General features: G+C 44.5%; 1 protein-coding gene across 2 annotated transcripts in view; it reads left to right on the plus strand.

The window, feature by feature from the left end:
• Window positions 1-19,500, plus strand: part of LOC139263461 (latent-transforming growth factor beta-binding protein 2-like) — an 857,891-nt gene that overhangs the window by 499,343 nt on the left and 339,048 nt on the right. For both annotated transcript variants that reach the window (XM_070879584.1, XM_070879586.1), the window contains exon 11: window positions 6,959-7,081. In XM_070879584.1, the coding sequence (XP_070735685.1) occupies window positions 6,959-7,081 (123 nt within the window). The remainder of the gene's footprint in view (window positions 1-6,958; window positions 7,082-19,500) is intronic.

The raw sequence follows: 19,500 nt of genomic DNA on the forward strand, positions 1-19,500 counted from the left end.
TTATACATCCCTGTCTGGAGTAAAAATAAAACAGGGGAGGTGACTCAACCATGGCTAACAAGGGAAATTAAGGATAGAGTTAAATCCAAGGAAGAGGCATATAAATTGGCCAGAAAAAGCAGCAAACCTGAGGACTGGGAGAATTTTGTAATACAGCAGAGGAGGACAAAGGGTTTAATTAGGAGGGGGAAAATAGAGAGGAAGCTTGCTGGGAACATAAAAACTGACTGCTAAAGCTTCTATAGATATGTGAAGAGAAAAAGATTAGTGAAAACAAACGTAGGTCCCTTGCAGTCAGATTCAGGTGAATTTATAATAGGGAACAAAGAAATGGTGGACCAGTTAAACAAATACTTTGGTTTCATTTTCACAAAGGAAGACACAAATAACCTTCCGGAAATACTAGGGGACCGAGGGTCTAGTGAGAAGGAGGAACTGAAGGATATCCTTATAACGTGGGAAATCGTGTTAGGGAAATTGATGGGATCGAAGGCTGATAAATCCCTGGGGCCTGATTGTCTGTATCCCAGAGTACTTAAGGACGTAGTCCTAGAAATAGTGGATGCATTGGTGATCATTTTCCAACTGTCTATCAACTCCGGATCAGTTCCTATGGACTGGCGGGTAGCTAATGTAACACTACTGTTTAAAAAAGGAGGGAGCGAGAAAACGGGTAATTATGGACCAGTTAGCCTGACATCAGTAGTGGGGAAAATATTGGAATCAATTATTAAAGATGAAATAGCAGCGCATTTGGAAAGCGGTAACAGGATCGGTCCAAGTCAGCATGGATTTATGAAAGGGAAATCATGCTTGACAAATCTTCTGGAACTTTTTGAGGATGTAACTAGTAGAGTGGACAAGAGCGAACCAGTGGATGTGGTGTATTTGGACTTTCAAAAGGCTTTTGACAAGGTCTCACACAAGAGATTGGTGTACAAAATCAAAGCACATGGTATTGGGGGTAATGTACTGACGTGGATAGAGAATGTGGATAAATGTGAGGTTTTGCATTTTGGGGGCAAAAACACAAAGGCAGAATATTATCTGAATGGCGGCAGATTAGGAAAGGGGGAGGTGCAACGAGACCTGGGTGTCATGGGTCAACAGTCATTGAAAGTTGGCAAGCAGGTACAGCAGGCGCTGAAGAAGGCAAATGGTATGTTGGCCTCCATAGCTAGGGGATTTGAATATCGGAGCAGGGAAGTCTTACTGCAATTGTACAGGGCCTTGGTAAGGCTTCACCTGGAATATTGTGTTCAGTTTTGGTCTCCTAATTTGAGGAAGGACGTTCTTGCTATTGAGGGAGTACAGCGAAAGTTCACCAGACTAATTCCCGGGATGGCGGGACTGACATATGAGGAGAGACTGGATCAACTGGGCCTGTATTCACTGGAGTTTTGAAGGATGAGAGGGGATCCCATAGAAACATTTAATATTCTGACAGGACTGGGCAGGTTAGATGCGGGAAGGATGTTCCCAATGATGGGGAAGTCCAGAACCAGGGGACATAGTCTTAGGATAAGGGGATGGCCATTTAGGACTGAGATGAGGAGAAACTTCTTCACTCAGAGTTGTTAACCTGTGGAATTCCCTACCGCAGAGAGTTGTTGATGCCAGTTCATTGGATATATTCAAGAGGGAGTTAGATATGGCCCTTACAGCTAAAGGGATCAAGGGGTATGGAGAGAAAGCAGGAAAGGGATACTGAGGGAATGATCAGGCATGATCTTATTGAATGGTTGTGCAGGCTTGAAGGGCCGAATGGCCTACTGCTGCACCTATTTTCTATGTTTCTCTGAATTGCCTCGAATGCAAGTATATCCCTTCTTAAATAAGGCGACCAAAACTATACGCAGTACTCTAGGTGTGGTCTCACCAATGCCCTGTAAAGTTGTAGCAAGACTTTTTTCCGATTGCACCCCTAGTGGAAATTTCAGGCCGTGATTCCGGGGCACGTGTCTTAGCTTTGCACAAAATTCAATAAGTATTTTCCTGAAAGAGAGGCAAATGAATTGCAGGATTTTGCCTGGGATCGAAAGGTGTGTTCATAGGCCTTCGTAGCAAAGGCCAAGATTGCCATGAGTCTAAAAGCGAAACAATGCTGGTGAAACCAAGCTAGTTGATCAGTTCTAGCTCTCTATTCAAAGAGTTTCCAGAGTTGTCCCAAAGTTGAATCCTTGTACAATTTGCATAAACGTATCTGTGTGAAGTGGGATTTTCTTTACCAACTTGCATCAGAAACGTGTTTCGAAGTCTCTTGAATGTGGAGATTAATTTGCGGTTGCAACTCTCTGAAATCAAACTGAGATTCCACAAATTGTATGTGAGCAAACAGGCTTATCCTACTCACTGAGGTGACTGCACCATATTTCTTTAGCTGAGCAGTTGGAGGATTTCAAATCTGAAATAAAACTAGATTTGTGTTCACTTCATGTGCACAATGGGAAATTTGTGCCCAATAAATTACTTCTCACCTAAAAGCAAATAATTTATCTCAGGGTTATATAAAAGTAAACCTAGGATAATAACTAAAACTAATATGTTACCTTTAAGTAATTTATTAGTTATTTAAAAGGTAAGTTATATACACTTTTAAGTGATTAATTTCCTTCTTCTTAACCAACTACTTACTTATTGTGTGCTCCTTCTGTTCAAAGTGTCCCCCCTTGGTCTGTGTTACTTCTGGTTTTCAATAAGTTTAGTAGGCATCATAATTTACTAACCTCTGACTGATTTATTGCCCCCAAAGTTTTAATCAACGGAGAAACATGAGGTAGATTTTCACCTTTACCTCCTGGATGTTAAGCATTGCCTGGGCGGAATGCAGAAAGGGAAATCTCTGAGAAGATCGCACACTCTGAACAGTAACCCACCATATTTTCGTTCCATTGAAATTAGGGCTCGTAAAAGATGTACCATCGTCCCTTGGCAGATTTCCAATGCTGCACTCCATCCAGGTGATGCTTAAGGTAGAGGCGGTAGCGGTGAAGATCTACCCCATGGCATCACGTTTTGGCAAGTGTCTGCTGTGGCTCAGTGGGTAACACCCTCGCCTCTGAGTCACAAGGTTGTGGGTTCAAATCCCACTCCAGGAACTTGAGTGCATAAATCTAGGCTGACACTCCAGTGCAGTGCTGAGGGAATGCTGCACTGTCGAAGGTGCCTTCTTTCAGATGAGAAGTCTGCTCTCTGAGGTGGACGTAAAAGATCCCATTGCACTATTTCAAAGAAGAGCAGTGGAGTTAACCACGGTGTCCTGGCCAAAATTTATCCCTCAATCAGCATAACAAAAACTGATTATCTGGTCATTCTCACATTGCTTTTTGTGGGAGCTTGCTGTGCGCAAGTTGGCTGCCGCGCTTCGCACATTACAACAGTGACTACACTCCAAAAGTAATTAGTTGGCTGTAAAGTGCTTTGAGATGTCTGGTGGTCGTGAAAGGCGCTATATAAATGCAAGTCTCTTTTAGGAATTCATGAGTGTCGGCTGCTGAAGCACTCAGTGAACTTGTGTTATCTTGACAATCTATGAAAATGCATATTCTGGCTAATGTTTAGTGAGGTAATTTGAGCTAGTTTCTTTGGGCTAAATTTGCCCAGGAGTTGCTCCGTTTTTTTTTGGAGCAACTCGATTTTTCTGTAGTATCTTAAAAATCCCCATTCTGCACATTTAATTTGTGCCAGTGTAAGTGAGTTAGTTAGGATTTTTTTTAGTTTAGTTTTTTTTCAAAAGGGGGCGTTACCAACCACCTACGCCCGTTTTAGCCATTTAAGCCACTTTGCACAGCTAATAGTTGCTCTAATCTAACTTAGGCCAGCGTATGTGGTCATTTGTGGCCGCACAGAAAACCCTTGCGGAGAGTTAAGAAATCAGCGCAGGTAGCCAGAGATTGGGAGGGGGAAGGAAAGCGGAGAGGACCTTGCAAAGCACTGAACACCTTCACAACAACATTCAAGAAGCATAAAAACCATCAATAATAAATAATAAGTAAAAAATAAAACTTAAGTCGTACCTTCCTAACTCGGCCCGGGAAGTCAGCGGGCCGACTCTGACTCCTCTCCGACACTCTCTCTGACTCCGACTCTCTCTCTGACTCCAACTCTCTCTCTGACTCCGACTCTCTTTCCGACTCCGACTCCCTCCAAGACTCCGACTCTCTCTATGAGGACATCTTTCTGAGGACTTCTCTTCAAGGACTTCTCACCGAGGACTTCCCGGACTTCTCTCCGAGGACTTCTCTCCGAGGACTTCCAAGACTTCTCTCCGAGGACTTCCAGGACTTCTCTCCGAGGGCTTCTCTCCGAGAACTTCTGACCAAGAACTTCCCAGACTTCTCTCCGAGGACTTCCCGGACTTCTCTCCGAGGGCTTCTCTCCGAGGACTTCCAGGACTTCTCTCCGAGGACTTCCAGGACTTCTCTCCGAGGACTTCCCGGACTTCTCTCCGTGGACTTCTCTCCGAGGACTTCTCTCCGAGGACTTCTCTCCGAGGACTTCTCGCTGAGGACTTCTCGCTGAGGACTTCTCTCCGAGGACTTCTCCCCGAGGAGGACTCTCCGGCTGGGGGCAGGAGCTACTGCGCATGCGCGAAACCTCCAGTGCACATGTGTTGAGCTGTCAGCACTTTTTTTCGCACAAGGCCCTAGCTCCACCCGCTAATGGACAGATCACGCTGCGCCAAGCCATGGTAGAGGTCTCAGAGCAACCAGAATCCGGGGAGATCTTTTCGGCGCTGTTTTCACCCGAGGAAGTTGGCGCATCTCCGGTAAATGCGCCGAAAAAACGTGTGGGCCAAATTTGGGCCCAATGGGAGGGCAGAAAATGAAAGGATGCAAAATTCACAAGAACCCCACTCCAGTGTTTGCGCTCATTCGAAAGGAAATTTAATTTGGGACTATCTACCGGAAAGTTTGAAATCCTAACGTGCTTATGGAAGAAACTACGAACTTTAATCGAATTATGGACTTTTAAAAGACAAATTCAAGCTTGTGGGTGGGCCTAGGGAACACAAGAAGCCCACTTGATTATTAGGATTGTCTGGGTGTTGGGACTAAGTTAACTTATCTGGAGAAATGGGTATTCGAGAATCCTTCTCCACAAGAGACATTAACATTACAACAAATAACCCAGAGATAGCCAACCATCAACCTGAATCTGGTAAACCGTTTCAGCATATACATCACAAAGAGGCCCAATGCAAAAAACTAAGCACAAAAAGCACAAAACTAAGCACATTACAATTACCAAGCTAATATTTCCATCAGGAAACAGTTTTAGAAGATCAGTCCACGTGAGACATATTAACTTTTAACGAGCCCACCAAAATATTACAAAGAAGAGTCAAGCCCGCCAAATTTAAACAAAGAATTCTAAACTGATTTGGTGCCAAGATTAGAACAACTCAAACCGTATAACTGGTCCCTGTTTTGAACAGAAGTTAGGGTTGCTAGGTAGTCACAAGGTTGCTACAACCTCAGGTGACATACTATGCCACACTACGCCTAGTACCATACTACGCTTGTGTCATCAAGACAAAGAGAGAAACCAACGCGACAATTGTAAACTAACTTCTCCAGCCTCTAAGTCCTGAAGGAAGGAAGAACATCACCATCGCGGCAGCAACTGACCACAGCCAATGTGGTCTCAACGAAAAACCACTGTGATCGAACAAACTCGAAACAAAACTCCAACTGGAAGAAACCGAAGAATTGAAAAGTTTCCACTTTACAATCTAAGTCCTGACTACCAACAGGTGAAAACATTACCAATAGAGACTTTGAACCTATTTCTAACAAAGAAAACCAGGTACTTACCCCATAGATTCAAAACGCGCCTTACCGCATCAGCGGAATCAACCCAACTGAAGATTTCACAGCTAGAAGTCTTCTCCGACGTTCGCGGTATGGCAAGCAGAACCTACAGATTTCAACGAACCCCGAAATCGCGAACTACCGCTAACTGACCACAAAGGATTGGTAAGCATAATCCCTGCCTGCCCTGGAGTCTAACCTAGCTAGAATTAGGTATTGGGAGGTGAGAGGTGTAACTTTATTGTACCCTTCTTTGAATGTGTAATATATTGTTCTTTATTAGTGATTATAAGTTTTGACATTGTATTTTCTTGTCTTTGATAAAATCAAAGTTCTTTTGCACCAAACCAGTTGTCCTTTGCACTTTATCACATCCCCCAAATAAATCCAGAGTCTAGAACCCAAGGGAGTGGGAGCGATTCGAACCGCTCAAGTTGGTCAGAGGTGAACCTGACCTCCAGGACCATCCCCTTACAAAAAACACACAAAAAAAATTGAAAAAAAAAAAAAAATCGCAAATCATTTACAAGACCCTTAACTAAGTAATCGCTGCAAAAGAATTAAAAAACAAAAAACTTTAACTTACCTTTTTTGCAGGTCTTCATACTTACCGACGTTTCTGAGGCTGCAACGCCTGCTTTTCTAGTGCGTTTTTTTCACCCGAGTACAGGTTCGCTGAATGGCCAAATTTAAATGGTGCAATATTTTTTCGCCTTGCACTTTGGTGATCCGCTTTTCGGCAATATTTCGAAACCGCCATTCTTAACCTTTGGTGGGAATTTTATGAAGTTTGTTTTAACGACAAAAAAGCACTTTTAACATGAAAAATTGTGTTAAAACATGCGTGAGGCTAGTGAATTTCTAGCCCTTTGTATTTTATTTCTTGAAAAGATGTCAAAACAGTTCTCTGCATGCAGAACAAGGTTCAGATGGCCTTTGCCTGCTGACAGGAATTTTTCTGTTTTATTCAGATTATTCAATGCGATATGTTCTGACATATCAGTTAACTCAATGTTTGCAGGGATGCTTTTTATAGAGATTTCCCTTGATCCCCTTTGGTTTTAAGGTTGCAGCTTAAGATGTTACCTTGACATGATGTACTCTTTTGTGCCCAATAATAAAATGGTCTCTCTTCTTAATCCCAGATATCAATGAATGCCTGATGTCCGGAATGTGTCAAAATGCTAACTGCTTGAACACCAGAGGTAGCTACAGATGTACCTGTAAGCCTGGGTATATGCTGGATACATCCAGGAGCCATTGCATCTGTAAGTAATAATCGGATGATTCTGTACCATACAAACTCAGCCACATGTCTGGATACAGTTAAGGCAGGCAGATGCTGGTCATCTCAAGTTATCATCCAATTTTATGCTATAATACAGATCCAACAGCATATCTAAGAGTATTGGGCAGAAAATATTTTGTAGATACAGCTTAAGTATAGATTGTTTTTTTAAAAACAATTTGTTCATAGGATGTTGCCCATCCCTGATTGCCCTTGAGAAAGTGGTGGTAAGCATCCGTCTTGAACCACTGCAGTTCGCAGGGAGGGAGCTCCAGGATTTTGATCAAGCGATGATGAAGGAACGGCGATATACTTCCAAGTCAGGATGGTGTGTGACTTGGAGAGGAACTTGGAGGTGGCGGTGTTCCCATACGCCTGCTGCCCTTGTCTTTCTAGGTGGTAGAGCTTGTGGGTCTGGGAGGTGTTGCCAAAGAAGCCTTGGCAAGTTGCTGCAGTGCATCTTGTAGATGGTACACATTGCAGCCACGGTGTGCCAGTGGTGGCGGGAGTGAATGTTTAAGGTGGTGGGTGGTGTGCCAATTAAGTGGGCCTGGAGCTTGTTGAGTGTTGTTGGAGCTGCACTCATCCAATTTGAGATGAGATATTTATCTTATTGAAACGTATAAGATTCTGAGGGGGCTTGACAAGGGAGATGCAGAGAGGATGTTTCCCCTCGTGGGGGAATCTAGAACTAGGGGGGCATAGTTTCAGAATAAGGGGTCGCCCATTTAAAATGGAAATGAGGAGGAATTTCTTACCTGAGGGTCATGAATCTTTGTAATTCTCCACCCCAGTGAGCTGTGGAGGTTGGGTCATTGAATATATTTCAGGTGGATATCGGCAGATTTTTGAACGATAAGGGAGTCAAGGGTTATGGGGAGCATGCAGAGAAGTGCTGAGGCCAAGATCAGATCAGCCATGATCTTATTGAATGGTGGATCAGGCTCGAGGGGCCAAATGGTCCACTCTTGCTCCTATTTCTAATGTTCTTATGTTCTTTAATACAAAGCCTAAGCCCTAGAAATTCCTGGGGCCGGAGGAGAGATGCAGCTCCCACTTTTGCCCAGGGGAGGCCGAGAAATGGGTCAGAACGCGGCTCTACTAGGATTCCACCAGGTTTAGACTAGGCTTTTAAATTCCAGTAGGGCGGGGTGGGAGGGGGGTCATGGGGGGGGGGGGCCGAAGACTCTAACATTTTTTTAAATTCTTCAGCCCTTCGTGGCTTCGGGAGGGTAGAGGGAAATGGGAAATCAGATAGAATGGCAAGGTGCTGCTTGGCCTTAGGAGGGTTGATTGGGTTGGGCCATTGATGCATCCTTGTAGTGTTGGCAGCCTATCCCAGATATGCAAATAACCCCATCCCCATCATTTAGAATGGAGCCTTTGGCCTTGGAGTCGAGGGTTTGTGAGGGTTCTGCTCTGCTGCAACCATGCCAGAGGAACGAGACCCTAGGAATTTCCTGTATGTTACATGCATACTTTTAAAATTCTGACAGGTAATGAACCCCTTAACAAAACTTTTTGGATAAACTGTCCTATATTTGCCCCAAATTCTGATGGGCAGCCAGTCTCAGTGTAAGTGCTACAAACCATGCCACTGAACTTGCAGATCAGTAATAGATATTCCTGGCTGGCACCTGCACCGCTAGGAGCGCATCTCAGGTGCTTAGCAGGGGAAGGACATAAACAGCCCAAGCCCAGCAATTGTGTGGTTAGGGCTATTGCCCCCCCCCCCCCCCCCCCCCGTTTCCCCCTTGTAAAGAGGGCCAATTCTTGAACTCTATCAGGTTGAATCTTCGGACATCCAGGCAGGCAAGTTGGTGCCCTTAGTATAATAGCCATTCAGCAAATCCCAGGCTGGGGTCAAGGAAACTCTCAGCCGAGGAGTAACCTCCCCCCAGACACACGCCCTCTGACGTGGGTGTCCATGTTTGGGACAGACGGAGGTTCTGCTCCAAATAAGGTCCCATGGAAACTGGTGGTAAAGGCAAGGATCTGGTTCCTAGTTTCATTTTTAGGTCTTAGACCGATTACTACTGATTGCAGGAGTGCAATGGAAGGGACATTGTGTAGCTGCAATGGGCCATATTGTCTCAATGGTGTCATGAGCCAGGACTGAAGAAGGCAATCTTGGTGTCTCCTAGAAACCAGCCTTGCTGTCATAGAATCAGAGAATCGTAGAGAATTACGACACAGAAGGAGGCCATTCTCCCCATCGTGTCCGTGTCGGTTCAAAAAGAGCTACCCAGCCTAATCCCACCTTCCAGCACTAGGTCTGTAGTCCTGTAAGTCATGGCTCTTTTTAAGTGCACATCCAAGTACTCTTTAAATGTGATGAGGGTTTCTGTCTCTACCATCCTTTCAGACAGTGAGTTCAAGACCCTCACCACCCACTGGGTGAAAAAAAAAATTCTCATCTCCCCTCTAATCCTTCTACCAACTACTTTAAATCTATGCCCCCTGTTTATTGATGCCTCTGCTAAGGGAAACAGGTCCTTCCTCTCCACTCTATCTAGGCCCCTCATAATGTTATACACCTCAATTAAATAACCCCTTGGCCTCCTCTGTTCCAAAGAAAACAACCCCAGCCTATCCAATCTTTCCTCATAGATAACATTTTCTAGCCCTGCCCATATCCTCTTAAATCCTGGTCCCTCTCTCGTGCAATCACTTCTGTCTACCTTCTCCTTCAAATAGCCCAGGCACTGATGATAGTTTCAACATGAAGGTGCCATGACTGCTGCCTGGGAAACAACTGTTGTTGGTCACTCAGTATGTGAGTGCTTATGGAGAGCAACCCCTTTTAATTTCTGAAGGACATAAGATAGCATATTGGAGGTGGAGTCACTAAATCAGCCATTATTAATTCCCTGGACTCTTGACAATTCTTGCAATATGAAAAAGTTGCCTGGTCCTTTCATTGGGATGCCAGGTTTCCAGGTGAAAGTGATTCATTTGTTTGCAGCCAAGGCATAAATGACCCGATTAATGCATTTATGAGCTGTTGTATGATTGATGTTGCTGATGTCCCTGTGGTAGCTTGAAATGAGCCTGAGTTCTGAATTACAGTGACCTTAACTACCTCTGACCATGTTGTCCCTGTGGTGGAGGTTGGCTGTGCATCAGCTTGGAGCAGATGTTACAGGGACAATAACATTGACATTTTTTGTCCATAGTTTCTTATTTTGTTTCTTTCTTGAAAGCCATCATATTGGCTTAGCAACGAGGGGCTGGATTTTCCTCCACCATCCTGCCTGGATTGAGTGCGATAGCAATTGAAAAGGCGGAAAAGTCAGATGACAAGGTCGACCGCCATGTTTTCTGCCCCAACCTTAATTTACCCCTTGCTAAACCGGGACAACCACCAGTTGCCCCTGCCCAACCCTGACATGTAAAGGCTGGTGGGGAGACAGCTCTCAGCAAGCCACCAGAAGATTTTCCTTCTTATCATCGCTGTCTCTGCTAATCTCAGAGTGTAGGAGATGATTGAAGATAGACCCTGGCATAGCGATAGTCAGCTCCCTAAGTCATTTAAATGGTTGGAGAGGGGCTAGTGGGCCCCAACCTCCAACCTTTTAAAGCCTTAAATGTGACTGAGCCTTCATCTTCGAGGCTCTACTGCGTTCCATTAACAGAAAACCACCAATTTCTGAGAAGTGTAGAGGCAGTCTGGCAAGTAAAGAAAGAAAGACTTGCATTTATATCGCACCTTTCACAATCTCAGGATGCCCCAAAGTCAATTAAGTACATTTCAAGTGTAGTCACTGTTGTAATGTAGGAAACATGGCAGCCAATTTGCACACAGCTAGCTTCCACAAACAGCAATATGATAATGAAAAGTTAATCTATTTTAGTTATATTGGTTGAGAGATGAATGTTGGCCAGAATTCCACGGAGAACTCCCCTGCTCTTCTTTGAAATAGTGCCATGGAATCTTTTACGTCCACCTGAGAGGGCAAACGGGGCCTCGGTTTTAGGTCTCATCCGAAAGACGGCAGCTCCGACAGTGCAGCATTCCCTCAGCACTGCACTGGTTAGATTTTGTGCTCAAGCCTCTGGAGTGGGGCTTGCACCCACAATGTTCTGACTTGGGTGAGGTAGGGGGTCTTTGCCAAAAAAATCCGCCCCTAAAAATGGCACTGCTATTTCCATCCCATGACTCCTCTTTTATTCTGATCAGCCTGGCGGAAGCTCACCCATTGCAGTTAAATGAAGTTTAAGGCATTGCCGAGTGCACCGCTCGCCTGTGATTTTCTTGCATTTCCACCCATTTATTTTCACTGAATGTGAAGTTTGTGACTGGAACTATCGAGGGCTGAGATGGTACTTGACTCAGTGAAGCCAATGCTCTTGAAGGACCTGCTTCCAGTGTTATGTTGCTTATGAGTCCAACAGTGTGCATGAATCAAATGGAACAAGAGCCCCTCAGTCAGTGTTGGGTTGTTTGTCAGATGCTCTTTTCTGTACATGTTCACATGTGAGGGACACAAAGGGCAATTATCTTAGGAATATGCTCTCTGAGCTCTGGCCATCCAAAGAGGCAATCACTGTTGCAAGTGTGGAAGGGACATCTGCAAAGAGAGCCTCTTCCTGATATTCTGAGGCTGCATTGACGTATTAGACTGCCACAGATCTGTGCTCCCGAATTAAAGATCGATCGAAGACTAGACCCCCCAAGAGCTTGGTCCTTGGGCTCCTCTGTAATGCTCAGTACCTGTGAAGGGAGACAAGGGGCATTCATCCCAGGAAGCTGCTCTCTGACTTGAGTCAGAATATGTGGCTTAGCAATAATAGGAGGCTTTTAAAGTCATCAGAATGTTTGCTGACAGCAAAAATTCCTAGCTGTGTAATTACCAACCTGAACCTCGCAGCTCTACTCCAGCTTCTCCATCTTCCACACACTCCCCAGTTTGTCTACCTAGGAGTTGCAGATTCCTCCTCGTGCCTACTGAGGGGACTGACACTAGCCATCGTCTCACCCACGGCCTTTGTCTCTGGTTGTGTATAGGTTTCTCTTTTGTAAAGAACACAGAAAGATTTAGACGTGGTACTCTAAGGCATGATACATTTTCATCTAAGTGTCTGCGGACATCCCTGAGTTCCTTTGTGAACATTCTATTCGATGCAGACAATGCAGCAGTCTCTTCCTTTCTCAGGAAATGTGATATGAGACAGTGAAAGGGAAGTGTACCCATGAGGAGAATGGCGGGGGCCTCTTGTGCCTGTTAAGAGACTGAATCGTTTCATCTTAGACTTTATGTAATCCCACATAGTGTGAAGGTGAGTGATGCTTCCAGCAGTATCTCAGCATCTGTATGGACACTCGTGCCTTCACTTACCTTGGCCAGCTTGGTGAAGTAATTAAAGAGATTCCGGCACTGAATACTGTTCATGAGGTGGCCAACTGACCATCACAGCGATCTCCCTCCAGATTGGCTGGCCCTGGGTCCCAAAGGCAGTTTAGCCCCAGGGCAGGAATCGAGGGGTGCGGGGGCCAAAGGGGGCATCAAACGTTGGAGAGTGAGGCCAAGAGATTTTGGCGTAGAGTTTCGTCTGGGCCCATTTTAAGGTCCAGACTGTATGCTCTGGAAGCAGCGTACACCCGACTAAGAGACCCGAGGATCTCCAGGAATTGGTGTTGGGCCTCATTTACATAGTTAGAGAGAGCCTTCACTGGCAGCTCGCCTGACCATAAAAATCAATTATGGAATTCCTCGCCATCAGAGGCCCTCGGGTAAGTTTCGGGAGGGAGAGTTGAGCAGGCAACGGCAAGGAATTGATCGTGAAGACTGTGGATTCGGGAGAATACTCCTGATCCTCCTAGCTCGACAGGTTTTTTTTTTAATTAAAAGCTTACCTTTAGTCAGTGGCCACAAGGGCCTTTGAAGAATCCTGGCGCCTGCCCCACTCATCGGTAAATTTTGTAGAGGGGCCCTTCAACAGGCGTTATGCCTCTAATAAATACAAAAGGCCTAGCGCCTGTTTTAAGTGGTCGCCTGGGACACCTAAAAATTGTACTTGACGAATTTAGCAGTGGGCCTAGCGCCTGTGTAGATTGGGCGCAGGCTGCTCCACTGCTAAATACGCCTGTAAAATGGGCGTAACACATACCCCTTTAACTCCCAGGTCTCATTTGAATGCTTCAGTACTGACTCCTGACCAAAACCAGCGGGAATAACTCCATCGCCAATAGACTGAAGTCAATATTGATGGAGGGTCTGACTGCCACTGGGGCCCGACTGAAATGGTCCACTGCAAAGTATGTGAGGAATAGGGAAGGAAGGGGAAAGTGCACAATCAGGGGAGGCAGGAAGCCGAGCTACAGGAAGTCCTATGTATCCTTCTGGAGTTAGAAGGAACACACATGATTCTACTGACCCACAAGGATCCTTTTCAAAAAAAATGTTTTGAAAAGCATTTACCTGTGCCGTCTCTAGCGGATATGAGACTGTACGGCCCTCACTTGGGCCCAGGGTTAAAATGGCACGCGGGTCCTAATATTCCCCTTTCTGCAATCACTTTTGAATGTTGAAGTGTAGCCTCAAGCTCTCTCTCTCTCTCTTCACAAAGGTTGCCTGTTGCAGTGTAGCAATCCTTTGCCGTGTGTGTTTGTAGGTTGTTCGCACTATGTAACAGATTACCTCTGACTCACAGACTGACTTTCAAAGCCAAGGGCTGCTGTTCAAAGGATTTTATGGGTATAAAGGCCCAGGACATAAATTCTGCCAAGTAATAAATCCTTTAAAATTAAAATTATGAAGGTAAATTTTATGGCCCCACTGCTGGAGCAGCACGAGTGGACCACAGCAAAAGTTATCATGGGCCAACCTCATTGAATCGCATGAGGCCAGCCACGTGAATTATGCACAGTCACCTTCCGTCAGGATTAGGCCTGTCAGCAAGTAGGGCTCCTTAATTCCTGCTCTGCATGAACCTTTAGACAGCTTGTCAAAGATGCGGAGCAATTCCATTTTGCAGTGCTGCTTCTGAGGTACTTGTACAGGAAGTCCCGTAAAGCAAGGTACTCCGTTTGCAACCCCAGACCATCCTTCCCACAGGAACTTCGTCTTAATACAGTTCTTTGTATCTGGGCTACTTGCAGGAATGGACACTATTAGCCATAATCAGTACTGAGCTGAAGGAACAATGAGTTGAGTGCTGCCACCTGGATGATTATCAAACACACGATAGGCATCTTACTTGTCATGAGGTAATAGACAGAATCAATACTGCAATCAACAGGCAAAGGGTATGGGAGCAGATGAGGTAAATGTTTAACAAACTGAGGATGTCTGCCAATGTAATACTAGCCAGAATTTAACAAAAAGAAAGTGGACAAATTATACATGCCACAATAAGTTTCCTCAGCCTATTAAATCATAGCTGAGGCTGTATGCATTTACAAAAGTGCTCTTTGCTAGTTTTACATACATGCCATGTTGCAGCAGTGTGTACTTTATTACTGCCACTTCAAATTAGCACAGGGGACGTAAGCAACATCGGTCAATCCTCGAGTAGGTCATTAATGCACTGTTTGAAAAAAAATCATATTGTCTCCCTGGAAACCAAGCAACAGGCAGAATCAGCATTGATTTATGAAGGGGAAGTCATTGACAAATTTGCTGGAGTTCTTTGAGGATGTAACGAACAGGGTGGATAAAGGGGAACCAGTGGATGGGGTGTATTTGGACTTCCAGAAGGCATTTGACAAGGTGCCACATAAAAAGTTACTGCACAAGATAAAAGTTAACGGGGTTGGGCATAATATATTAGTATGAATAGAGGATTGGCTAACTAACAGAAAACAGAGAGTCGAGATAAATGGTTCATTCTCTGGTTGGCAACCAGTAACTAGTGGGGTGCCGCAGGGATCGGTACTGAGACCCAAACTATTTACAATCTATATTACTGTCTTGGAAGAAGGGACTGAGTGTAATGTAGCCAAGTTTGCTAATGGTACAAAGATGGGAGGAAAAACAATATGTGAGGAGGACACAAAAAATCTGCAAAAGGACATAGAAAGGCTAAGTGAGTGGGCAAAAATTTGGCAGATGGAGTATAATGTTGGAAAGTGTGAGGTCATGCACTTTGGCAGAAGAAAATCAAAGAGCAAGTTATTATTTAAATGGAGAAAGATTGCAAAGTGTCGCAGTACAGCAGGACCTGGGGGTACTTGTGCAAAAGGATAGTATGCAGGTGCAGCAAGTGATCAGGAAGGCGAATGGTATCTTGGCCTTTATTGCAAAGGGGATGAAGTATAAAAGCAGGGAAGTCTTGCTACAGCTATACAAGGTATTGGTGAGGCCACACCTGGAATACTGTGTGCAGTATTGATTTCCATATTTATGAAAGGATATTCTTGCTTTGGAGGCAGTTCAGAGAAGGTTCACTAGATTGATTCAGGGGTGAGGGGGCTGACTTATGAGGGAAGGTTGAGTAGGTTGGGCCTCTACTCATTAGAGTTCAGAAGAATGAGAGGTGATCTTATCGAAACGTATAAGATTATGAGGGGACTTGACAAGGTGGATGCAGAGAGGATGTTTCCACTGATGGGGGAGACTAGAACTAGAGGGCATGATCTTAGAATAAGGGGCCGCCCATTTAAAACAGAGATGAGGAGGAATTTCATCTCAGGGTTAAATCTGTGGAAGCTGGGACATTGAATAAATTTAAGACAGAAATAGACAGTTTCTTGAGTGATAAGGGGTTATGCGGAACAGGCGGAGAAGTGGAGCTGATTCCTTGATCAGATCAGCCATGATCTTATTGAATGGCGAAGCAAACTCAAGGGGCCATATGGCCTACTCCTGTTCCTAATTCTTATGTTCTTATGTTAATAAGATTGCCCTGCAATATTTTCACAATGCAGAATTTCCCCAAATCCTGAATGGCACCCATATCCATGGCATTCACGAACTGCAAGTAGTTGCACTCCACCATTGTCCAGGTTGTCAGTGGCCTGCTTGATTCTGTATTGTTGGTCATTAACCACCTCCAGATAGCAGTCACAATGACTCCATCGTAAGACACTCCTTTGTGGTTAAAGGAGAAGGCAGACAACCTTGACTTGTTACACCATTGAAGCAGCCATGAACAACAGTGCACTGAAGGTACAATGAGGCCCATGCAGTTGCCTGAATAATGATCATTCTACAGGCATTTTGAAACAACATTTCACATGCCAGGATGGATCAGAAGTCTCTTGACACTTTCAAGAGTGTCAAATTGGCACATCAAATTATGACCCAGAAACAACTCCAGCAATGTTTACCTCTTCACTAACTGTCGATAATGCCAGGCCATTCACAGCTAATATGTTATTCTGCACCCTAGAAGAAATCTCTCTGGACATATTTGGAATATAGAGCAACCAAATTTAAATCCATTCAAGTGATGACTGTTATTTTTGCTGCATGCTTCTCCTTGGGTTTAGTTTGTGTGTTCAACATCCAAATCTTCTGCTTCTAAGTGTGTCCCTAGTAGAAGTGGTGAGATGGCTAGCTTCTGGTTGTTAGTGGCAGGCCTTTGGGATTGATTTGGCCCTCTACTTTCTTATACTGGGTCATTTGCTGGCCCTACAACTGGTGCTGCCATATCTGATGCTGTGGTGGCTGGGCGCTCATATATGCAACCTGGCTCATCTGTCATTTGAATAGACTGGATGTGGCTTTGCCAACTCCAGCCATCTTCCCCCTAGTTCCAGCTCCTCTAGCATCTGCACTAATGTGTGGGGGTCACACATCTGTACAATTTATAAGTGCAGTGAAGGCCTGCATATTGACTGCCTCGTCCCTCAGGGAAAGTATTGCTTCTTTTATTCTACAGCAAGAGTCTGAGCATTAGTGAGAGCCATTCTGATTGATCTTAGGGACTCTAGTACTAAGCACTGTCGTGCATGTGGCTCTGGAGTTGCCGAACACTTCATACTGGACTGTTAGGCGTTCATGCATGATTGCACAGAGGACTTCACTACCATCACCATTAGTTCTTTCAGGATGCTTGCCATCCTAATGGCAGCGAATGCATATTCTTTTAAGGACAAGTCCTGTGAAGTCCAAATCCCAGGAAAGGTGCAAATTGATGCTGAGCGGTTGGAGAGTCTAGAACTAGGGGACATAATTTCATGATAAGAGGTCGACCATTTAAGACTAAGATGAGGAGGAATTTCTTCACTCAGAGGGTTGTGAATCTTTGGAATTCTCTACCCCAAAGGGTTGTGGATGCGCAGTCGTTGAGTATATTCAAGGTTGAGATGGATAGATTTTTGGGGATTGGCTGGGAAAATGGAGTTGAGGTTGAAGGTCAGTCATGATCTTATTGATCGGGGAGAGAGAGATGGAGACGGGGAGAGAGAGAGGCTCAAGGGGCCGTATGCCCTGCTCCTAACTCTTATGTTCCAGACATCAGGTTCCTGATCCTTTTTTGTCCCCTCCACCTGCTCCTGTGCATTCATGTTCTGATCCACCCAGTGCATCCAAATCCCCTGATGTAGATATATACCTGTGCTGGTGCTTGCTACAGAACAAGCGTTGCTGTGCACTGTGAGGTGTTAGATTCATGGACACCACTGGGAACTGCGCCTGGTCCTTGTGGTTTGCCTACAGAAGTAGAAGCCAAAAATATGTCAGAATACTGGCATGATGGTGTGTAGAATGTATGTTAGTGAGGTGAGGGAGAATCATCAAAAAGGGATAATAACAACTCTGAGCTTTGGGGAAGGCTTCCAACTTCCTTCTGCCACACTTATATTCTCAGGCTTCAGAAAGTCAAGCAATGTCTTTTCAAACTAAAATTAAAGTCGAAAGGGCAGGGGGGGGGCATCCACCTTCTTGTTATGTGCTGAGTTGTCTGTAAGATGAAGAGTAGTATTCAAACGTTGGAAGTTTGAAGAGCACATAATGCATGCCCACCTGAAGGATAAAACATAATTTGACACTCCTTTGGAATCATTCAAATTTGGATACATGTTTTCAGTTTCTACCTCCTCTCTTGAAGATGTTGACTTATGCTGGAGTATTGTTCTTCGGGTGTCATCAGCCCTCTCATACTTAGCTCAGGAATCAAACCTTACCGGACACTTTACATCAGATCATTGGGTCGTGATCAGGACTTAGAACATCGGTGGCTGAATGTTTTCCTCCATAACCTGCAGCTTTGAGGCTAACTGTAGTGTCCCTACTCATTCCCTTGCTCAGATCAGATTACCTGTGATTAATCTCAAAGGACCCCCAAATTTCCTTTAATTCTAATTCCCGCCCCTCCCCAGGTAGCCATCTGATAAACTGCCTGTTTTACACCCGGCCTGACTTTATATTCCATTGACTTGGAAAGTGGAAAGTTAAATTGGGTGAGGTGTAAAATGGGCAGCCAATCCAATTCCGTCAGTTTTCCATTGGGTGGGTTAAGTTAAAATTACCCTCTTGTCTTTTTGGATGTCAAAATACCATATTTGGCACAGGCAGATGATATTTTGAGGCATGAACCGGTTCTTTTAGGTCTGTATTGCTCAATACCACACAACAAGGTGAATCTACCTACTAAACCAATGGAGGAGCTCTAAAATTAGAGAAGAAAAGTACTTGCATTTATTTTTAAGAACATAAATAGGAACAGGAGTAGGCCATACGGTACCTCGAGCCTGCTTCGCTATTCAATAAGATCATAGCTGATCTGATCATGGACTCATCTTCACTTCCCCGCCTGCTCCCCATAACCCCTTATGCCCTTATCGTTTAAGAAACTGTCTATTTCTGTCTTAAATTTATTCAATGTCGTAGCTTCCACAGCTGTCTGAGGCAGTGAATTGCACAGATTTACAACCCACTGAGAAGAAATTTCTCCTCATCTCTATTTTAAATTGGCGGCCCCTTATTCTAAGATCATGCCCTCTAGTTCTAGTCTCCCCCATCAGTGAAAACATCCTCTCTGCATCCACCTTGTCAAGCCCTCTCATAATCTTTTATGTTTCGATAAGATCATCTCTCATTCTTCTGAATTCCAATGAGTAGAGGCCCAACCTACTCAACCTTTACTCATAAGTCAACCCACTCATCCCCGGAATCAACCTAGTGAACCTTCTCTGAACTGCCTCCAAAGCAAGAATATCCTTTCATAAATATGGAAACCAAAACTGCACGCAGTATTTCAGATGTGACCTCACCGATACCTTGTATAGCTGTAGCAAAACTTCCCTGCTTTTATACTCCATCCCCTTTGCAATAAAGGCCAAGATACCATTGGCCTTCCTGATCACTTACTGTACCTGCATGCTATCCTTTTGTGTTTCATGCACAAGTACCCCCAGGTCCCATTATACTGCAGCACTTTGCAATCTTTCTCCATTTAAGTAATAACTTGCTCTTTGATTTTTTTCTGCCAAAGTGCTTGACCTCATACTTT

This window comes from Pristiophorus japonicus, chromosome 4 (assembly GCF_044704955.1).
Source record: "Pristiophorus japonicus isolate sPriJap1 chromosome 4, sPriJap1.hap1, whole genome shotgun sequence".
In the NCBI taxonomy this organism is placed as follows: Eukaryota; Metazoa; Chordata; class Chondrichthyes; family Pristiophoridae; genus Pristiophorus; species Pristiophorus japonicus.